The sequence below is a fragment of the Acanthopagrus latus genome, chromosome 10 (genome assembly GCF_904848185.1).
Source record: "Acanthopagrus latus isolate v.2019 chromosome 10, fAcaLat1.1, whole genome shotgun sequence".
Classification (NCBI taxonomy): Eukaryota; Metazoa; Chordata; class Actinopteri; order Spariformes; family Sparidae; genus Acanthopagrus; species Acanthopagrus latus.
Window position 1 is genome coordinate 2,459,987 of NC_051048.1, and position 21,190 is coordinate 2,481,176.

General features: G+C 44.9%; 4 protein-coding genes and 1 long non-coding RNA gene across 10 annotated transcripts in view; 3 read left to right on the forward strand and 2 right to left on the reverse strand.

The window, feature by feature from the left end:
* Nucleotides 1–6,364, forward strand: part of LOC119026820 (SH3 domain-containing protein 19-like) — a 34,442-nt gene extending 28,078 nt beyond the window's left edge. The window contains exon 19 of the mRNA XM_037111380.1: nt 6,149–6,364. The gene's annotated coding sequence lies outside the window, so the exon portion shown is untranslated. The remainder of the gene's footprint in view (nt 1–6,148) is intronic.
* LOC119027736 (butyrophilin subfamily 3 member A2-like) overlaps nt 1–21,190 on the reverse strand; it is a 316,811-nt gene that overhangs the window by 180,412 nt on the left and 115,209 nt on the right. The gene's annotated exons all lie outside the window — the stretch shown is intronic.
* LOC119026828 (serine/threonine-protein kinase DCLK2-like) lies at nt 395–18,940 on the reverse strand. 4 transcript variants are annotated; one of them, XR_005077247.1, is made up of 17 exons: nt 18,408–18,940; nt 16,748–17,947; nt 13,051–13,436; nt 10,361–10,487; nt 9,093–9,224; nt 8,916–9,004; nt 8,728–8,800; nt 8,283–8,388; nt 7,938–7,995; nt 7,534–7,653; nt 7,295–7,441; nt 7,033–7,166; nt 6,860–6,937; nt 6,660–6,756; nt 6,139–6,219; nt 3,025–5,680; nt 395–1,379 (listed from the first exon to the last, which is right to left on the reverse strand). XR_005077247.1 is itself a non-coding variant. In XM_037111407.1 (17 exons), the coding sequence occupies exons 3-17, from the start codon at nt 17,181–17,183 to the stop codon at nt 5,555–5,557; spliced, it is 2,190 nt and encodes a 729-aa protein (XP_036967302.1). In that variant the 5' UTR covers nt 17,184–17,586; nt 17,719–17,947; nt 18,408–18,940; the 3' UTR covers nt 395–5,554. The 4 variants fall into 4 exon arrangements, 2 of the variants coding, with proteins under 2 accessions (XP_036967302.1, XP_036967301.1); XR_005077248.1 differs by having other exon boundaries at nt 395–1,196; nt 1,243–5,680; XM_037111407.1 differs by having other exon boundaries at nt 395–5,680; nt 16,748–17,586; nt 17,719–17,947.
* Nucleotides 7,514–11,503, forward strand: LOC119026920. Its single transcript, XR_005077259.1, has 3 exons — nt 7,514–7,647; nt 10,373–10,482; nt 10,595–11,503. It is a non-coding gene; the product is annotated as an uncharacterized LOC119026920 (long non-coding RNA).
* LOC119026909 (formin-like protein 14) lies at nt 15,105–21,108 on the forward strand. 3 transcript variants are annotated; one of them, XR_005077251.1, is made up of 3 exons: nt 15,105–15,223; nt 15,408–15,592; nt 20,370–21,108. XR_005077251.1 is itself a non-coding variant. In XM_037111588.1 (2 exons), exons 1-2 carry the CDS (start codon nt 18,437–18,439, stop codon nt 20,570–20,572), a joined length of 513 nt encoding a protein of 170 aa, XP_036967483.1. In that variant the 5' UTR covers nt 18,413–18,436; the 3' UTR covers nt 20,573–21,108. The 3 variants fall into 3 exon arrangements, 1 of the variants encoding a protein (XP_036967483.1); XR_005077250.1 differs by having other exon boundaries at nt 15,107–15,592; XM_037111588.1 differs by lacking the exons at nt 15,105–15,223; nt 15,408–15,592 and adding an exon at nt 18,413–18,746.

A 21,190-nucleotide genomic window follows, 5' to 3' on the forward strand; every position in this document is an offset into this window, starting at 1 on the left:
CAGCTGGGATGAGAATCAGCACCTCCAAGTTTGAGGCCATGGTTCTCGACCGGAAAAAGGTGGCTTGCTCCCTCCAGGTTGGGGGAGAGTTCTTGCCTCAAGTGGAGGAGTTCAAGTATCTTGGGGTCTTGTTCACGAGTGAGGGAAGGATGGAGTGTGAGACTGACAGGCGGATCGGTGCAGCAGCCGCAGTTCTGAGAAACTAGTTCTGAGTTTCTCAGAAGTGCTAATGAGGCCATTTAATTACCCCTAAATACTTTTTATACTACTTTATTTCCTTTTTCACATGAACTTTGTTGAAAACAGTTAAACAAGTGTTCAGGTGGAAAAACAGACTGTTCACTAGAGACAGTTTATCAGTCGGTAAGAAGACGACAGTCACAGACGCAGCAGGTTAACTTGATGCCACTGCATCAGCTTTTTATTTTCAGTCGATCGCTTCTTTTCTCGATGCACGTCAGGCTTTTTGTTTCGACGCCTGCAGCCTGATCGCCACAAACACACAAGTTTCATATCAACACACGTCACATTACAGATCGTTGTTAGCATTAAAACATGTCGACAACATGTCTTCAAAACACTGTTCTCCTCACACCTCCTTCCACCTCAACCGGGACCAGTTCTCCTGAAAGTATCTGGCAGAAACACAAAGCAGCAGCAGGTTTCATTTAGAAGTTAAAACACTCGCAGTGCATCAACCTGGAGAAAGTCTGAGCTCGTAATCTTTACAGAAGTAAAAGCCTTTTCACACGTCAGGGGGCTTCTTTCTGTGTTGAAGATCGAGTCTTAAAAACTAAAATGTGTGACGACTTCTCACAGAATGAAACGATTCAGCACAAATCCTCTGACTGAACTGGACCTCACAGATCCTTTTCAGGAAAACCAGTCCGTGTTGGGTTCAAACTCCTAATTTGTCTACTGCACTTCATTAAAAATAAAAACTAAAAAAAACAGTTCCTGTCTAACATGAGGCATGATGGGAAATGACCACACACACATTCACACTGCATCTCATTAAAAACACACAGAGGGTTAAAAACTGCAGCCACCCCGAGTCACATCACGGAAATCCACTCCGGTGTTTTCTGGACGGAGGAACCAGGTGGATTGGGTTGGAAATTAAAGGAGCAGTTCATGGATTTTTGTCGCGTATTCTCCATGGGTGAAGAGATAAAGACTGAATTTACATTTTTTAACTGTTCCTTTGATTCCTGTGAAGAAACGTTATCCGACGATGCTAACGATCCGTTCTCTTCTCAACGTCCAAAACTCGTCTGTGCTGCTTTTCACTGATTGCACGTCAGCGTCGGACGGAGAGGATTTCAGCAGCGTGTCGACGCAGGTGTGGCTGCACCGCTAACGGCGTCAACAGAAGGCTCCTTTTGGTTTAAAGCAAAGAGAAAAGAATTAAGACTACTGGGTTCATAGCAGGCATAGAAGGTCAGAGGCCGAGCCGCTGACTGAAAGAGTTGGACTCTTCTTGTTGAGCCTGATGACGTTAACAAGGCGAAACAGTGAGTCGCCTCCAACGCCACCAGACTGAACAAATCTACCGCCGCTCAAATTTCCTGGATCGTAGCCACACGTTCCTGCTAGAAAACTTCGTACTGCTGAATTTCTACTTAATCGAAAGCGTTTGACTCAAATTTGGACCGATGTGAAAGTGACGCTGCTGTTTGAGCTGCTAAGTAAACGTAAATTTGACTGAGAAAATTGTCTGAGTCGATACGTTAAAGAAAAATAGATACGACTTTGTTTTTTTTTTTTTTTAATGGTCTCGTCGTTGTTTGCAATGCGTCCTCAATACAAGAACATCGTTCAACTCTTCATCAGCGACTCCCGCCAAAGGTCAAGGCCATGGAAAGGTCGTGCTAAGGTCAAAGGTCACAACACTACGTCAGGTCAACACAGGTGACGACGGACTTCGTGACCCCACACCTTCGCCCTCAGTGATTCGTATGAGCTGTAACATCAACAGACAACATGATGGATGTGTGGATGGAGCGATATGATTGGTTGGTGACCCACTATGTCACACCTCACAGACACGTGTCCATATAAGGAAAGAGGTCCGTCGCTGTCCAGGCCTCTGTTGCTAGGCAACGTCTGCCACCCGATTGATCGGGGACTCTTTTCGGCGAAGAACTCTTTCATTACAGTTCATCAGCGACCCTCAGAAACCTTGAATCTCATCTGAGTTACTTTAGCGTCAGCGGTGGTGGAGCGAGTACTCGGACTGAAACCCTGCTGAGAAAAAATACTCCATGCCAAAACCTTCTGTACCCTTTATTAATGTATTAAACCGACGGCCCAACTCCACTACGCTCCTTTGTTTTTTTTAATCGTCTAGCTGAAGGTGTCCTGATTCTTGTTGGGATGGAGTTGTAGGACAGTGTTCGCACTACATGGACGTTTCAGAAAACAATCCCTGCTCGTTTGCTTGCTAATGTTACATTCTGTGTTTTTCTGTCTCCATCAGACAAACGGTACTTGTGACAATAACAGGACAGAATGCAAGAGAAACCCTCGCAACTGGAGACGGCATATCGGTCCGATCACACTCGTTTACATAAAAGCTGTCGATGACGACTAATGATGTATGAGGGTCTTTGAGGGTTGGGCCCATTTGTTAGGGGCATTCGACAACGAGGGGCCAAGGTTTATAAATATTGGAACAACACTGTGAGACCAAGAAAGGCATCAAATCGTCAAAGTTTGAGTAATGAAATAGAAATACTCTGATGCTTGTACATACTTAGGTACCTTCCACCACTGTAGATTTAGAAAAATGTCCAAAGTTTTTTGATATCAATGAGAATAATCGTCTTTAAAATCTAGAACTTTGAGGAAAAACAAGGTTTTTTCAGGGTGCTGAAACATCGTGTCTATGATGAGATTGTTTCTTTTCATTGTAGTGTTTTTTTTGTTTGTTTTTTTTACTATTTTTTTTTCAAACTGCTACTATTTCCCTACTTCACAACTGACTCACACAGATAGACACCAACAGACAAGAGTGATATTTACAGTATATACAGCATGTTTTATCCTCCGGTTGCTGCCAGGCAGGAGGAGAGAGGCAGGGAGCTCTGGGTTTGGACTGGAATGGGCCCTTTACCTCAGTCATACTGCAAAAAGGTTGTTGAGATTGTTCTTTAGGAAGTCACTCAGTTGACTTGAGTTACAGTACGAAGAGTGGGTGGGGGGACGAGGAAGGACGGGAGCAGGGTGATGGAAAGTGTCCTTCAGTGGAGAGGACGAGGACACTGAGTCTTCGTAGATGAGGCTCATCGTTTAGTAGGTCTGTATTTATTCAGAACATCAGTATGTAAGTTAAAGGTTTTAAACAATCAATGCTACTGAAATACGAGCGGAAATTTGGTTTTTAAACACAAGATTTGGGTTGAAAGAAAATCTGGACGAGCTCATGTTCTGGTGGATTCCGGAGATGATTAGCCTAGCTTAGCCTAGCTTAGCTTAAAGACTTGAAACAGGGAAACAGGGAAACGGGAAACAGCTTCAAAGCTCAAAAATGTGTGAACTTCTGGAGTAACCAGGCTTCCTCTTTCCCCATTTTAGTATCCTTTAGTATTCAAGCTAAGCTAGGCTAATGACCACAACTCTTGCTCCATCTTTTATGTTACAGACATGAGACTCTTTCATACCAAGATGTCAAAATATTTGAAACAATGAGCCTCATCCGTCTATACAGCTGATGACAGGAGCTGGGATCTGAGGAGCTGAACCGGTGAAGAAACGGCTGAGATTTAGGATATTAAGGGGAATTCATCAGCAGCATAAACAGGCACAGTACTCGTATCTCCTCCGGTCGGTGGGCGCCAAGTAGAGGAAGTGAGAAACGTCCTTCAGGCCGGTGGAAGGAGAGCTGTAGGGTAAAGGCAGGAGGAACTGGACCGTTTCCCAGAATAAATGGAAGACATCCTGGCCACCAAGCGTCAGGGACCACGGAGAAAATAATCCCTACACCAGAGGGAACCAGTGAACCAGCTGTTTGTATCCGTATGAAAGTGGTTTGAGGCTTTTCAGAGCCTCCGAGTTCATCATTCAGACCAGAGGTACGGGTCGTTTTCACGAGATGGGTCCAGTCCCTTGAGAACACCGGGTGATGACAGGGATGAGTCCAATAGCACCTTCATGGCGTCCCAGTGTTGATATGGTGGGTGTCCTCCAGGCAGCAGTGAGGCGACTTCATTAATGTCCAGCCAAAACAAAATGGACCTTTTAAACAAGTTCAACGGAGATCGTCAAAGAGAATTTAAATACTTTCCAGTGCAGCAGCAGAAACAGGACTCATGAGAGTCTTCAGTCAGTTTAGTGTTGGTCTGGACCACAGGTGAGGACCGCTTCTACGAGATAAAGACTGGACTCAAGTTTAGGAGTCCTGCTCAGTTTCCAGTAGATAAAACAGAACTTCTTTATGACCAGCAGGAGGGAAACTTAGTTTGTGTCCAGTAGACACCAAGAAGTTCTTGACTCGAGGGAACTTATTTGGTTACCAGTAAATAAAAAAACAGGTCAAGTTCTTGACCATGTGTGAGGGAACTTGTTGGTTCCCAGTTGATTAGAGGGGGCGTGCTCTAGTTCACAGATTTGGGAACCGTTCTGGTTTCTAGTTCATGAAATTGGGTGCCTCCTAGACCTAAGAGGCGAGGGAACTCCACTTGTCAGTGGGATAACTGGTCAAGTTTGAGAGCATATTTCAGGAAGTTTGTTTCGGTTCCAGTACGTAAAAGGAAACATGTTCCTGACCCGCTGTGAGGGAACTAACTGCGTTTGAAGTAGATTAAAAAGGATGTACTCAGGACAAGATTTAAGGGAACTTGCTCAGTTTTCAGTAGATGAAAAGTGTTCTAGACCAAATATTGGGAGGGACCTGGTTTTGGGTGTAAAGTAAAACAAACAAGGACGTTTTCTAGGCCAAAGGGGAGGGAACTAATTTGGTTTCAAGTAGATTAAAAAGGATGTACTGGGGGTGGTTCAAGGGAACTTGCTCAGCTTCCAGCAGATGAATGGTGATGTGTTTTAGACCCGAGGTGAGGACACTCGTACATTCAACAGGATGTATTCTGGACCAGATTTAAGGGAACTTGCTCAGTTTTTCAGTAGATGAATAGAGATGGGAAGGGAACTGGTTTTGTTCCCATGACAAAAAAAAGGAAGGTGTTCCGGACCAGAGGCGGGGAAACTGTACGTGATAAGTTCTGTTTGGGTTTCAGAAGACGTAAATGTCCAAAAAACAGTAATAAGGGAACTTGTTTGGTTTCCAGATGATAACACGCCTTGTTTTCTAGTTCAGGTCTGAGAGAAGTCATTTGGTTTCCAGGTGGTGAAATGGGGTCTGATACTGGACTCGATGGTGGTGGACTCGTTTGGCTTCCAGAAGATAAAACTAATTTGGTTTCCAAAAGAGCAAACAGGGTTTGTTCAACTCTTGAGGTGATTAAACTCATTTAGTGTTCATTCAAAAGAAAAACAGGACGACTTCCTGACGAGCTGTGTTTGGTTTCCAGTCGATGAGAAAAAGGGGGGATGTGGTTCAGACCAGAGGGGAAGGAACTTGTTTGGTCTCCAGGATCGGGGACTCGTGTTCTGGTTCCAGTGTGTCTCCGCTGGTCTGGTCTTCAGTGCTGCTCACAGTGTTGGAGTCCACAGGAGCCTCGTCCTGAACAGACACACATCAATAACACGTTTAAACCAAAACACACAGCGAGTACTCAGATTACTTCCAGTGATTCCCGTCATTCAAACAGAAACAAGTCACTCACTTTCTTTCTTTGACTGTTCGTTCCTCAGACGGATTCAGGTTTGAATCCTGCTTACTGTTATTGTTTAGCCCACCTAGCTAACTCCTTCTCTCAGTGACCTCTCCAGTAAACTTACAGCTGCAGAGTTTTTTAAAAATGGCGCCTGAAGACATCCCTCCAATCAGGGACTTTCTGGGGTCTAAAACAACGTCCCCATGGCTTAATTCAGAACGCAGCTTCATAATTTAACTGTCTGATGATTTACTTGAATGTGAAAGTCTCCAGAAAGTCTCAGTAAGAGAGAATCAGTCCTGTTTTATATAGTTACTGACTAAAGAAGCTGAAGTTGTCGTTGTTGTCGTGTGTGTGCTCTTACCGTCACCCAGGGGTGCGACAGGACCTCCTCGGCAGTGAATCGAGTGTCCACGTTCACCTGCAGCATCTGGCTAATCAGCATCTGAGGAGCAGGTCATGTGACTGTCAGCAGCCTGAACTAACTCACGTTCTACTGAAGCTAACGTGAAAACATCTCACGTGAAAAGTGTTTAGACGTTACGTCTCGCGTGTTGACAAGAAGTGGAAAATAAATTTTTACCGAAGTACTTAAGTGCAACTTCCAGGTACTTTATACTTTCAGTTTTCTTCTACCTGGTTACAACAGAGGGAAATATTTAGCTTTTTACTCGATTACATTTATTTATGCTGTTCAGATTTATTCTGCTAAAAAACAAACGTTATGACTAACGATTGAAGCTCAGTCTTTATAACTGAAGGTTTGTCGTTCACCAGATGTGTTTTGAATAAATGTTGTTAAACTGTGTCTGAGCTGACTGCAGCACCCTGATGTCGGACTGTCCCCCCCAGCATGTGAACGCCCCATCTTATGACGGGTGGTACCTTGGCCGGCAGGCTGATGGCGTCCCAGTCCGGAGACGGAAACTCCAGCTTCCCTCTGAGGATCTGATCGAACAGCTCCTCCTGCACGTTGTTCTCACTGCGGAGAGGAAGACGAGGGAAACGGAGAGGACGACTTCTTTATCGACGGAACTAAAGGCACCAAATATTAAATGTAAAACAAAACAATCGTCTCCTCTGACCTTCTGAAGGGAGGGAATCCACACAGCAGGATGTAGGTGATCACTCCGGCCGCCCAGATGTCCACCTTCAGACCATACCTACACACACACACACACACACACACACACACGGTTCAGTGTCAGTTCACCTGTCCTGACCCAGCAGCTCGTCTCCGACTCGCCTCCTCTCTCACCCGGTCTCGGCGATGATCTCCGGGGCGACGTACGTCGGCGTGCCGCACACGGTGTACAGCGGTCCCTCCACCACCGTCGCCAGACCGAAGTCGCCCAGCTTCAGAGATTTAGTGCCGTCCGGATACTCGCACACCTGCAGGACACACAGACACACACTTCACACTCGAGCCGTGTTTTCACTGCATCCACGACTGTAGCTGCTGTCGTTAGCTTGTTAGCTAAGTTGTAAGCTTGCCAGGTGACGTGTCGAAGGTGTCGTACCAGCAGGTTCTCCGGTTTGATGTCTCGGTGGACGATGTTCATCCGGTGCAGGTACTTGATGGCTCCGGCCAGGTTGAACACCATGGCGCTGGCGTCCCGCTCGCTGTACTTAGTGGAGGAGGTGATGGCGTCAAACAGGTCGCCGCCCTGAAGGAGGCACAGGCGTGAGAATAACAAGAGAAGAAGAAGAAATACACAGAAAGCAGAAGAAGCAGAAGAAGCAGAAGAAGCAGAAGCACCTTGACGAGCTCCATGACCAGGAACAGCTGACTGGGAGTTTCATCCACCTCGATTAACTGGATGATGCTCGGATGTCGGACCCTCCGCAGCACCGCCACCTCGTTTTCTATCAGGTGCTCCTGTTCACACACACACACACACACACACACAGAGTACACAAGATTCATTATATTATCTCTCAACATAAATCTGAAACTTAAAATAACTCTCACAGCCTCAAACATTTCTGCCTCCAGGGTGAAACAGTCACCATCATCTCCAGGTCTGGATCTGATGTCCAGAACACAGTAAACTCGTTTCTGTCACACTGACATGTTATTAAGTGTCCTAAACATCAGAGAAACAAACAACACTGTCCTTTAGTTATCAGAATAAAAGTATGAACTCTATAAATCAGTGTTACCTTCCCACAGCAGCGAGCTTTGTCGATGATCTTCAGAGCGTACTCCTGTCCCGTCGACCTGTCCGTCAAAACACAACACCGTTTTTTATTATTATTATTATTATTATTATTATTATTGTTGTCATTATTAGTTCCCCTCTGTGTTCGTCCTTGTTCATCCTTCTTCCAGATTCCGCCAGCATGGTCCGCTTAGTTCCATATTCCATAATTAATTATGTTATAACCCTCCTGATCTGTCCTGAACTACGAGACTTCACCTGACTTCAAATCAACATGTTGTTGACGAGATGATGATTTTTTTTGGGTGGACTGTTCCTTTAAATCGTACGTTTCCGTGCTCCTCACCTCTCCACGCACTCCTTGACCACCGCGAAGTTCCCGTCTCCGATCACTTTGCCCACTTGGTACTTCTCGTTGATGATGGAGGAGGAAACAGAGCGATTACCGTTCACTGTGAGGAGAAGAAGAAGTGTTGACTTTTATATTTCAGCTCTGTACGTTTCACAATCTGTCAGCGTTCTTGAAGCTTCTGGCTGTGAAAGTTCACTTTTGAACCCAGAAACTTGGACGGTTGTCCGTCTGTTTCACGCCGTCTCAGGCTTTGAGTCTTTTCTGCTTCACAGGGTTTCAGATTTTACTCCATGTGAAGCAGAAGCTCGAGGCTCTCAGGCTGCACAGAGGGGTTTTTTAGGACTCTTTAGTTTTCTTTTTCTGGAGTAGCTGTTTTTAAAAATTCACTTAGATATTCGACCTCAAAACACAGTGTCAACACACACACACACTCACACACCTTCGACGGCGGTGTCGTCTGGCTGCTCCGCCTCTCCGTTAACATCGGTGGAGGAAGTTCGACGAGGAGACATCTGGAGACCGAAATAACAAGATTTAATGTTCAGATATTTAAAAGAATCATATTTAGAGAACGCAGATCTACTGATAATCAATCAATCAATCAATCAACCAATCAATCGGTCCGACCTTGAGGCTGCGCCGTGTCCCCGGACTCGTGGAGGAGGTGCCGGACCGTGACGTCCTCCCACCTGACTGCGATCCTGACGCCTCATTGGCTGCGCGTGAGAGAAAGGAGCCGTGTGATTGGTCAAACTGACCTGAGACTCTGCATGTGTCATCGTGTGGCTTCTGATTGGTTCTCACCTGGACCAGGAGACTTCGTTCTCGCCGGGCCTTTGGGTGCAGCCCTGGAGGCGGAGAAGCCGGAGCCGCTGGGAGTCTTGGGAGTTGTAGTCTTGGCCGGGCCGGCGGAGCGAGACCCCTTGGTTCTGCACTCTGGAGAGAAAGATGGTCACCATTATCAGAGACCAGCTGACTGTATTCACTCCTGTGTCGGTTACTAGATCACTGATTATTGATCAGAGGAGATAAACATCCTGTAACTGATCTGACAGCTTGTTTAAACTCTTTTTATTGACGATAACGTTGAGTCGACGAGTCCGTTACAACCTCAGAGCTGCACGACACAGTAAAAATAAAACTCTGACAGAAACGACGATGGAGAAACGATTCAGGGTCTGTGGTTTAAAAAAAAAAATGATTAAATCGAGTTGAGGTGAAGGACAAACTCATTTAGGGACACAAGTTTTAAGAAATGTCTTTTCCTCCGTAAATGCAGGAAATTATTGTTCTGTGTTTGTGTGTAAATCACGTTAACATACTCATAAAACACTGAACAAAAATCTACAGATGAAATAAAATCACTGAACGTGAAAGTACGGAAATTAGCTCAATGCAAAAAAATGTTTAATGTTTAATATATGAAATAAATAATGTTTCAAGAAAATTAAAATAACCCAAAAGAGTTACTGAAGCTTTATTTAACAAGGTCTGAGGCACATTCAGGACCAAACAACTCAAAAAGTAAAAACTAGTGGAGATGTTTCATTCACTTTTAAAGCTTCATGACTTCCTGCTGTTAATTTGAGGTTTGTAACCGTTCAGCAACAGTGAAGTGAAAACATGCTGTGAATAAAATATTCAGGACAAACTTCGGCACAAAACAGTGAAAAGTCAGCTGATCAGTTCAGAACACCAGGAAACACAAACAAAAGAAATGTGGCTGAAACTCGACAGCAAGATGAAAACAGAGTTCAGCAGGTCAGACGGATTTAATAGAAGTTTGAACATGATTTTGATAAAAGAAAATCCCTGATGTGACCTGGAGAGTCTACTGCCCACTGAAGCACACACATAAAGTCGACTAGGCACAGACGCAAGATCATCGTTATCAAATAGATTATTAAGTCTGGAAGAAACGCCCAGTTTGTTAAATCACGTCAGGAACAAAACGAAACAGAGAATACAAGTGCTGCGTACTCAAAGTGTCAGAAAGTGTCAAGTTCAGTAAATTAAAGTGTTAAAAAGAGTGTGTGTGTGTGTGTGTGTGTGTGTGTGTGTGTGTGTCTCACCGTTGACAAAAGTCGGTGTTTTGGTGCTGTGTGTGAGCACGAAGTCGTCCTGAGCGTAGCGAAACTTCTCCGGCCCGCACGCCATGAACACATCGTCATCCCCGAAGAAGTCCTGCAGACAGGTCAGCTACACACACACACACACACACACACACACAGATGAATCAACCAGAAGTGTGTGTGTGTGCAGACGACAGCTGGGAATATTATTCTAATCACGTTCTCTGCTGGCAGCGCTTCAATGGACACAGAAACAAGCACACACTGTGCTGTCTAAGAACTGTCTTGAGGATTAACTACAAATCATTCATCAAAATGTCCCAGATTTAAACGGACAGACAGACAGACAGACAGACGGACAGATGGAGAGGAGACAGGAGGCGACAGGATTTGTCTTTCACCTGAGCACAGCCTGGCAGGATTATTCACTTTGTTTTATTTGGGCTCCCACATTTATAAAAGCTTCACGAAGTCCCCATTTTCAATGAAAAGACACATGTACGTCGCTGAGACAGGATGTTTTTACACAAAAGCAGTCAGAAAAATAGCAGGCCTGAATAACTAAGAATCTGTCAGAGACGGAGTTTCACATAGTTTATAAAGTTTCTTCTAACGCAGTGACTCACAAAATCGAGTGATTTTCAAAGGGAGTCTGGTGACTTTCTCCACCGGTAGCGGAGAAGTATCCTGTATTGGTTGTGTGTTACTTTAGAGTGTACTGTTCCTTTATTAAGTCAACTTTAAAGATAGATTTCATCACTTTTAGATACATTTTTAGCCTTCGCTAAGCTAACTGTGCTGCAGCTTCACTGTCAGAGGACACAATAACTTCACACCTTCTTCTTCTTCTTCTTCTTCTTCTTCTTCTTCTTCTTCTTCTTCTTCTCTCCTTTTGTCGTCCATGTTACCTCTCACTTCCTCCTCCGTCACCAACGTTTACTTTTTTACTCAACGCCTCCAGAACTGTACCGTGTGTGTGTGTGGCAAGGAGGAAGGGGTTGTGACTGGATGACCGGTTACCATGGCGACCACACTGCAGAGTGTGTGTGTGTGTGTGTGTGTGTGTGTGTGTGTGTGTGTGTGTGTGTGTGTGTGTGATGGGGTTTCTGTCCCGCTGCTTGAGGTGGCTGCACAAACTGAAAGGACGAGGGGAGGACACACACACACACACACACACACACACACACACACACACACTCGGCCTTGTTTCATTCAGTCTGAAGAGAATAAAAGCCTCTCGTCATGACACGCTGCCTTTCAGAATAAAAGCCTTGACTTAGAGTAAACGTCAGTATTTCTCTTTTAGTAATTTACTAAAGTTTCTATTACTGCTGTAACTAATTACCACTGATGTAATCTAACTACACACATTTACTCAAGTACTTGTGCTGCATTACAATTTTGAGGTATTTGAGCTTGACTGTCATATTTCCTGCTTTTTTTTTTTCTACTTTTTGGAAGCAAATATTGGACGTTTTTACTCCAGTACATTTATCTGACGACCTCAGTTACTAGTTACTCTTCAGATTCTGCATCAGAGCCGAAGAAGAACATTTACATCTGATAATCAAACAGCACTGAAGATCAGACGATGACTAGTAAACAGAATATACACACATCTAAATATATAATATATGTAAGGGATGATGTCTGACGAGGTGTCCATCATCAGAACCGTCCGACTGGACGTCGGACGGTTCTGATGATGGACACCTCGTCAGACATCATTCCTTACGTATATCACAGGGGAAGTACTTAAAAAATAAAAGCATAAAATGCTGAAGAGCTGTACTGTAATGGATGCTTTTGTTTTGAAGGCAGTGTACGAAAACGACACTGCAGACACACACACACACACACTTCACTGTCATTGTGTCGCAGCCTACAGTCTTATCTGTAACTTCAAACACTGTGTGTGTGTGTGTGTGTGTGTGTGTTATAAATAGCCTCCCAGCCGTGAACGTGTGAGACGTTTTTTTTTAAATCCCCGGCTCGGTTCTGGTGCACAAACAGCAGCTTCAGAGAGGATCAGCGTCTGTTTGGAGCAGCTAACTTTAGCTGACTGTCGCCGCTCGCCGGCTTCAAACGGACGGACGCCGCATTTAGCTGAAAGAGCCGAATAATGAGCTTCAAAGAGGCTGAACTCGCTGTCCCGACACTTCAGGCTGACAGCGAGTCCTTACAGACGCTCGTTTACACAGAACCGAAACCCAGAATCAGTAGCCGCCCAAGCTGATGATGTGTTAGAGTGATAAACCTCTTCACACGTGTAAAACCAACATTTGAAGAACTCATTTCAGTTTTGAAACGGATTCATGTGTGTTGTCTCGGTGGGTTTTAGCGATTTAACGTCTCCGGTTCAGGTCGACCTTCATCCACCTCCTGTCGTCTCTCTGCTGCCAACCATCAAACAAACAGCCTGAAATATTTAAAAACTAGACTTTCTGCCTCTGTGTATCAGCCGAGTTGCTGTTCCATGCACTTTTTTTGGATATCAGATGTCAGAACTTCATGATTTCATCCTGTTTCCTGTTGTGTAAAATGTTGTCAAACGTTTCACATGAAGTTCCTGAACAGTGAACTTATCGAGCCGCTGCTTGTTTGAGAAGTCGTCACTCTGCCATCTGAAGGATCTCAAGCTGCTGAATATGTGAACAAGTTTCCTGTGGAAGTTAGAAACTCCTCCTCACCTGCTTCCCGTCCAGCGTGTAGAGCCTCTTCACGGCGCCGGAGTCGAGCTTGATGGCCTCCGTGATGTCGGCCAGCACCTGATCGAACGAGTGCGCCGTCTTCTTGTTCAGCAGGATCCTCACCGCCTTGCGAGGCTTCACGCCGCTGCGGATCACCGTCACCAGCTTGGGTTTGATGTAGTCTTTGCTCTCCCTCCCCTCCCGAACTTCAACACGCTCTTTCGGGGCGGAGGTGCTCGCCGACACCCCTGCGGACGCCGTCGCGGGCCGGGTCGAGGCGGCGGGGCCGATCCCGGCGCTGGCACCGGGCTTCCAGCTCGGGACGGAGATCTTGGTGTACTCGACCTTCCGGTACGGCTCGTTGGAGGCGCAGACGTAACACTCACCTGAGGAAAGACGCAGATTATTAGATCCGTTAAAACTTCCAGGTCAACAACTGTCCGACTCTTTAGAGACAATATGTAAAAATATAATAAATGAATGGATTTCTGAGAAAGTGTTTCTTTCAAACAAGCTTCTTAAATGTGAGGATTTGTTGCTTTTCTTCATCTTAATGATGATAAATTTAGGGTTTTTGGGTTTTGGATTGTTGGTTGGACTCAATACGTCACTCTGAGCAATTTCTTTGTACTTGTAAGAGACTGAACAGTCGTTCTGAGCGGTGAGTTCAGGGTCAGAGGCTGAAAACTGGAGTAACACGACGCCGTGTGTGGATGGTGGATGGAGCGAAGGTGACAGCAGACGTCAGATTCTCTCCCGTCTCTCTCTCTCAGCTCGACACTCGCTCAGAACGAGGCCCGCTGACGACCCACGAACACGACACGGAAATCAATAAACGGCACCGTTCAGCGTCTGATATTCTGTATGTGTGATGCAGAAACACAGAGGGGACGAATTTATCTTCACCACAAAACAAAAACAACAAATGACGACGAGACATTTCGATATCAAAGCATCTTAAACACCCAGCAGGTCTCGTCATGTTCATGTCGTTTTAATGAATCAGAACTTTTATATTAAAAGTGATAAATCGTGTTAAATCTGTCGGGCAGACTGCAGCCAATCAGGCGCCTGGCAGCCAACAGTCACTCTCCTCTTTTACCTTATATGGTTATAAATGGCTCCCCTCCTGTTTCTGAGCTCGCCATCACACACACACACACACACCTTTCTCACACACGCTTGTCAGCCTGTGTAGCCCTCAAACACACACCTTTCCTCTCTCACAGACACACACACACACACACACACACTTGTTATCTCTGCAGGTGTGTGTGTGTGTGTGTGTGTGTGTGTGTGTGTGTGTGTGACCTTGTCTCTCCATGTGTTGACTTTCACTTTGCTATTCAAACCAGCCGGACTGACGAGCCGCTCTGGAGGCTTTTCATTTTTTCTATTTCATTCAAATACCTGAGCGACTAAACACAGAACACCTTCTGTGTGTCGACCGACCTGCAGCTGAGCAAGGCAGCGACGTGATGCACTGTGTTACGGGTTCGATTCCCACGGAAAGGACTGAGACTTTTGTTCTCGGCGTCATTTAGCGAGAAAAAAAAAGCCAGAAATTGTTTGATTCCAGCTTCTGATTTTCTTTGTGTGTTTGTGAATTATCTTTGTGTTCTGGTCCTGGTCCTGGTTCTGGTTCTGCTGCTGCTGCGTGAACGTATGACAGACGTATTTAACACATCAGACTGCGGCCTGAGTTTAAAACCCAGTACGTTACATCACTTCCTGTCGGTTGGTTTGTAACATTTCCTGAGATGAGTCTCGAGCTGCAACGACTCATTTCGTTGTCCGTTAATTACATTCTCTTAGATTTCATGCACTGATTAAAACAAACTGACCTTTAAAGATTCTTCTGTTTCACAGTGTTTGTACGTGGCGGACCCCGCCACCTCTCCAGCTTCAACCAGATGTTCTGAGATCTTATTAACACGATCGAGATTAAATAGATCTTTATCATTTGATCATACAGAGACGATTTAAAAGCTCACAAGACAAACGACTTGAATGTGGCACTTAATCCAACGCCTGCTGATTATTTTTCCTGATTAGTTTATTTGTAGATCGATCAGATGATGGTGGAAAATGTCGATCAAAGCCCGAGACGATGTCGTCAAATGTCTTGTTTTGTGCACAACCCAAAGATGTTCAGTTAACCGTCACAGAGGAGGTGAGAAACCAGAAAACACTGTTCTGCTTTCAAAAAAATTACTTGAATATCGAGTAATAGATGGTGAATAATAGATGACACCTTAACTGATTAATCGTCGCAGCTCTAGGTTTCGTATCTCAAGTCTAAAAACATGTTCGATATTCAGTGCAGTAAACACACATCTGTTGACGTTATTCTGCAGGTTCTGGTTCTGTTAAAGCCTCCAAACAAACACTGGGATGCTCGGAGAAGTCGCGCTCTGCTCCGTTTGTAGTTTATTACTTCCACAAAGAGCCGAAGAGTGATGCATCCGACTCGGGCTGCACGGCTTCCTGGCTCTGACTCTCATTAACAGACATTACAACCAGTCGCTCGTCAATACTGCTGGTAAGTGATGTGACTGGTCTGTTTCAGTCTGAATGACTTCAGGCAGAGGCGGAGCAGATGGACCGGACATGAACACCGTCGTCCATCTTTTATACATTCACGTTATCTTACTTCCTCAGTGGGACTTCAGCAAACTTTGTACCTGCTGGTCTCTGTATCGATTATCTACTTATTATCCTGCTGCTGCTGTACAACAAAATAAATAATTCAGGTGTGTTTGGGTAACAAAGACGGAGCAAACAGGACGGAGACGGTGAAGAGGTTTAAAGAGGAGGATCGATCGATTGATTGATCGGCAGTGAGAGTGACAGGAAGTCCGGACGATCACGACTGAGTGATGCAGTTGAAGTGGATTCCCACCAGCTTTGGCAAAGACGGTTTCACTCACAATGAGCTCTTTCAGCTGCCTGTCGATAATAAACCACCATATTTAAAAGATGTAACACTGACTACATAACCTCAAACAAAAATACTATAAATTAAATGTTCTGAGTCGCGCTGCTCCGTCAGATTGTTTGCTGGTAAACTTTGACTTTCACTCGCTTGTTTCAGAAAATATAAATTAGGAGATTACCTGATTGTTTTGATTAAACAAAGTGGTCCAGGGATCAGAGACGGATCAGGCCGACAGCAGTCCGTTAAAGAGCGCCGGGATCCAACCAACCGCAACAGGTGTGTTCACCGGGCTCGGGTCAGAACCGTTATCACATCAGAGATGACTAAAGTTGGATTCTGCATCATAACATTTATTTTATCTCACTAAAATAGATGTTTTCAGAAATGCACTTTTTGGCTTTTTTTTGCCAGGAGTTTCAGCCAGCAGGCAGTTAGCTTAGCGTAGCGTAGCTTAGCTTAGCTTAGCGTAGCCTAGCTTAGCTTAGCTTAGCTTAAAGACTGGAAGCAGATCTGTTCTGTTAGCTGCACCGCCACAAGATATGAGATCAGTATCGACCTTCTGATAAGAGCAGGACAGTATAAAGTAAAGAGAAGCAACAATCTGATATCGGTGTTGATCCTGGAACATCTCGACGATCCGACATTTTCATGGTCCAATAACTATCTCAGAAAATATTACAGTTTCCGGGTCCATGGCAGTAAAGTTCTAGGAGCAACACCGACACAGTGGTATCAGATAAACCCAAGAGGAGGTCCTACCTTCGACCAGCTCGTCCATACTGGTGATCTTCTTGCTGCCATCGATGGTGTAGATGGTCCGGACTCCTTGCGGCAGGTGCAGGTTGTCTGCCAGCGAGCGCGTCAGCTCCATCAGCAGCGCGTCGTAGGATCGGAACCGGTCACTGGACACGGCGTACACCAGACCCTTGAAGTAGCGGTCTCCGTTGCGATAGAACCGCACCTTTTTGGCCTTTTTCTCCGAGGTGAGTGCCTGCAGGGTTCGGGTCCGGTAGTAGCTGCAGTTGGCGCTGTGGGCGGGGCTGGGGACCAGGCTGCTGCCCCGGGAGCTGGGCCCGGACCCGCCGCCGCCGGCGCTGGCGGTGGAGTCATCCCTCTTGGTGCGGGTGGAGCGTCCGCGGCGAACTTTCTCACGTTCATCGAAGTGCTCCAGCTCGAGGGTCTTGCTCAAAGACATGATGTGGTCCGGAAGAGTTCAGCACAGATCCTGCTACTCAAGATTCATCTTCCAGAAACCATGAACAGGGACTCTTCACTTCAGAACCTCGGTTGAGTAGCTGGTACCAGAATATCTTATAATCCCATTCAGCGTTATGACAGACCAGTATCCTTGTTATAGACCAGTTGGATCTGGTTGTATTCCTCAAAACATGGTTGTGGATTCTCTAAATACAACCGTAACCCTCAAGACTTCTGAGGTCTTTGCAGTCCAGTCGGTCGGGTGTTTTCTACCTGTATCCGGTCCTGGGTGTTGGTACCTTTTGTTTACCCGTAAACCAGTTCTAATACCAGTAACAAGATGGAGGACGTGGTCCCGGGATCCGTGTTGCACATCCAGTCGTCCTCTACTCAAACGAAACCTTTAAAGGGGGACACTGTCAGAACTTCTAAACTCTAAGACTTCTGAAATTCAAGTATTAATTTAATCCAGAGATCAGTGGAAGTCCACTAGAACCGGACCTCGGACTGCTAAATTAAGGAACCGTCTTCACCTTCAACTATCTCACTTTGCTGATTTCGAGCAGGAATGAAGGATTTAAATCCACAGTTCTCCCGGCAGACGTCTACTTGATAATTCGGTCGTGTCCTCGCAGTGACCTTCCTGCACTGTTTCGCTCCGATTGTAATGTAGATCCTGGACAAACCCGGGTCAGACCCGGTAATCCAGCTGGTTTTAGGGGGCGGCGGCGGCGGTGGTGGGTCTTCAGCATCCGTCCATCACTGACAGAAACAGAGACGACAATCACTGACAGGACATGAGACGAACATACGTAACGGCTGACACGTTGAGCTCACCTGGTGCAGAAAGATGGAGGGAGGATGGAAATCATCTGCACCTTTTTTTTTTTCTTTTTTCTTTTTTCTATTTTACCCTCCAACACCTTCTGCATTCATGAGCGTGGAGTTAAATCAGCCGGCGTGCTACAGTGACGTGTCACCTCCCAGTCAGATTAAATCCACCTGCAGCCCAAATCCAGATCAGGAGCTCCATCATCAAACTGTGATGCTGCAGACCTGAACCTCCATCTGATGGAGGGTCGGACTCTCTCCATCATCCATCATCCATCATCCATCATCCATCATCCATCCGCCCAAAACATGCTAAGCTGTGCTGACAGCGCCATTCACACACACACACACACACACACACACACACACACACACAGAGGGAGGCACCTACCAATAATGCCGTGAGACCGGTTTGTTGCTATGGAGGCTCCCTTCCTTCCTTCCGTCCTTCCTTCCTTCCTTCCTTCTCTTCTTCCCCCCCGGTGCCTGTTCCGGTCTGCTCCGGTGGATCCAGCCGGACTGATCCGCTCACAACCCGGTCCAGGCCGGTCCGCTAACCCGGGATTCAGGGATGCAGCGGCGGGCAGGAAACACCGGCGGAGGACCGGGATGCACCGAGACGGGCGGCGGACAGCAGCATGGCCGCTGCAGCAGAGAGAGAGCAGAGACCGGCTGAACACCCCGCCCCTCCCCGCTCCTCCTCCCCGCCTCCCCCCGCTCCTCCGCGGCTGTACGTGATGACAACGTCCCCCTCCTCCTCCTCCTCCTCCTCCTCTCTGCCTTTTGTCTCACGTTCACTTTAGTTTTACTGTCATAAAATCACCCATTTTACATCCGCACCAACATATTTAGAATAAAAAGGTGAACAACATCATTTGTATTTTTATTTATTTTTTATTTATTTATTTATTTTATTTACTAAATGAACAGAAAATTGTAAGATTAAAGGAGTTATTCATGTTTGGCGGATTTTTTTTTTTTCCCACAATAAACAATATAATGATTGTTATTGAGACGTTAGCTTAGAAAAGAGTTACGTTAAAATACCTTACGTAGAGTCAAGTTAACCTGCTGTAGTCTGGAATATATGCTAACTCCCTTTAAAACCACAATAAATCATTTTTAGACTTCTTTATCTGTATTTATTACATTTCAAGTCTTAATTTATCTCCTAGGTTGTTGCTTGGTGCTTCTTATTATGAGCTAACTTAACGTTAGCTTGGACTAACGAGAGAAAACGGGCCAAAGAAATCCCTGTGAGACCACAAAAATAAACAAATATGATATTAGCAAGCGAGACAGAGAGGTGGTAGTTGTTTTTATTTACAAACCAATTTACATTGTGATACCACTGACATGTTAGTACAGAAAATAAAAAGCCTTCAGTACAGCCAAGCTGACAATCTGTAGTCGTGAACACATGCTAACTCCCTTTAAAACCACAACATGTCATTTTTATACTTCTTTATCTGTATTTATTAGATTGAAAATCTTAATTTAGCTTAAAACGTGTTGGTTGATACTATTTGTCCTTCTGAATACTATATTAGATATTGTTTCAAAATCACTGTTAAAAGTAGTAATAATAATATATGTATTTTATTTTTATATAACAAGTTATAAAACAGACTCGTGAAATGATTAAGAACCAAAACCTCTGAATAAAAGATGATCCATTAGCCAGTAAATATTTGATGGCATTATGTCAGCACGGCTCATGATGTCACTTTGACAATTTATACTTTAAGTTGAAGAATATTAACGTTGTGTTTAAATAATTAGCAAGAAAACAGACACGCATCAATGATCTGATATCTATTGCACAGTCATCAAGTAAAATAATTATAGGCCGACGGAAAGATGGAAGTTTATGTTTCTAACTTGGTTAATTTGAGATTGTTTACAGTCAGATTATTTGGCAGATACGACTTTCATGTCTGTGTTTGTTATGAAGTTGATGGTTTATCTTAGAATAAAGACTGGAAACAGGCCAATAAAAACCACACTTTGTTTAATTTGATTTGAGATTAAACAGTTAACGTTAAATATATTGATAAGCTAACTTTCCCCATGTTTCCTGTCTTTTTGCTCAATAATATTTAATACGTGGACATGACAGTGGTGTTGGTCTTCTTGTCTGACTCTTTGAGGAGAACACACTTCCATCCCAGAAAAGTTGTCTGGAATTCTTTCTTGCTTTATTTGTGTATTTATTTGTTTGTTTTCCAAAGTCGAGGCTGCAGCACCGTCTTGGTTTTTGCCCTCCACGACCAAACAGCATCGATCTGACGTTGACTTTACTCAGCCGTGTTATATTTCAGGTGTAACACGTGTATCCTCTTCTCTTTTGTAGCAGTCCGGGCTCTTATTGTGGCACATGAGATGAAGCGGCCCCTCCCTCCCTCCTTCTGTGCGTGGGGAGGGAGGGAGCGACAGCTGGGACCCGCGGCAGCAGGCCCGGCCCTGCCCAGCCCCGCCCGGCCCGGCCCGGCCCGGCCCGGCCCGGCCCACCCTCCGCTGTCAGCCAAACCCAGTGAACCGTTCATCCAGATATGACAAGGTGAACGAGCCATTATGTTCTCTTACACATGAATCAATTCGCATAATAACCCAAAGACAACTGAAATTACGTGTTAATGAAGGACATTTAATGGTGTTTGTAGTGTTGTGTAAGTTTTACGTCAGATATTCAGATAAATATAACACAGAAGACAGCTGGAAAAAAAACACTTTAAAGTATTTTTACATCTTGTTACATACTGGAAAGAAGGATCATTGTACTTCCTCCACCAGTGATGAACTGTGAAAGCTATTAAACCACTATTTTGAGAATCAGTTAAAGGAGCAGTCTGTAGTTATGGGGAATAAATGTTAATCGGAAGAGAAAGATCTTCACTGACTGACCGACTGTTCAGACTCACCTTTTCATGACTAAGTAAACAAACTGACCTTAACAGACAACACAAACTCTTTCGTTGTTTACATGTGGCGGACCCTGCCACCTCTCTGGCTTCAACGCTGTTCTAGGAGAACAGCTTTATATTTATTCACTGATGGAAAAAAAAGTTTGTTTTATTACCTCATTAATATTGTAAATATTGAAATTATGAGTTTGAATTGGTTTGTTGGACAAAAGAAGCCATTTGATCACTTTTGACTCTGTGACAAACATTT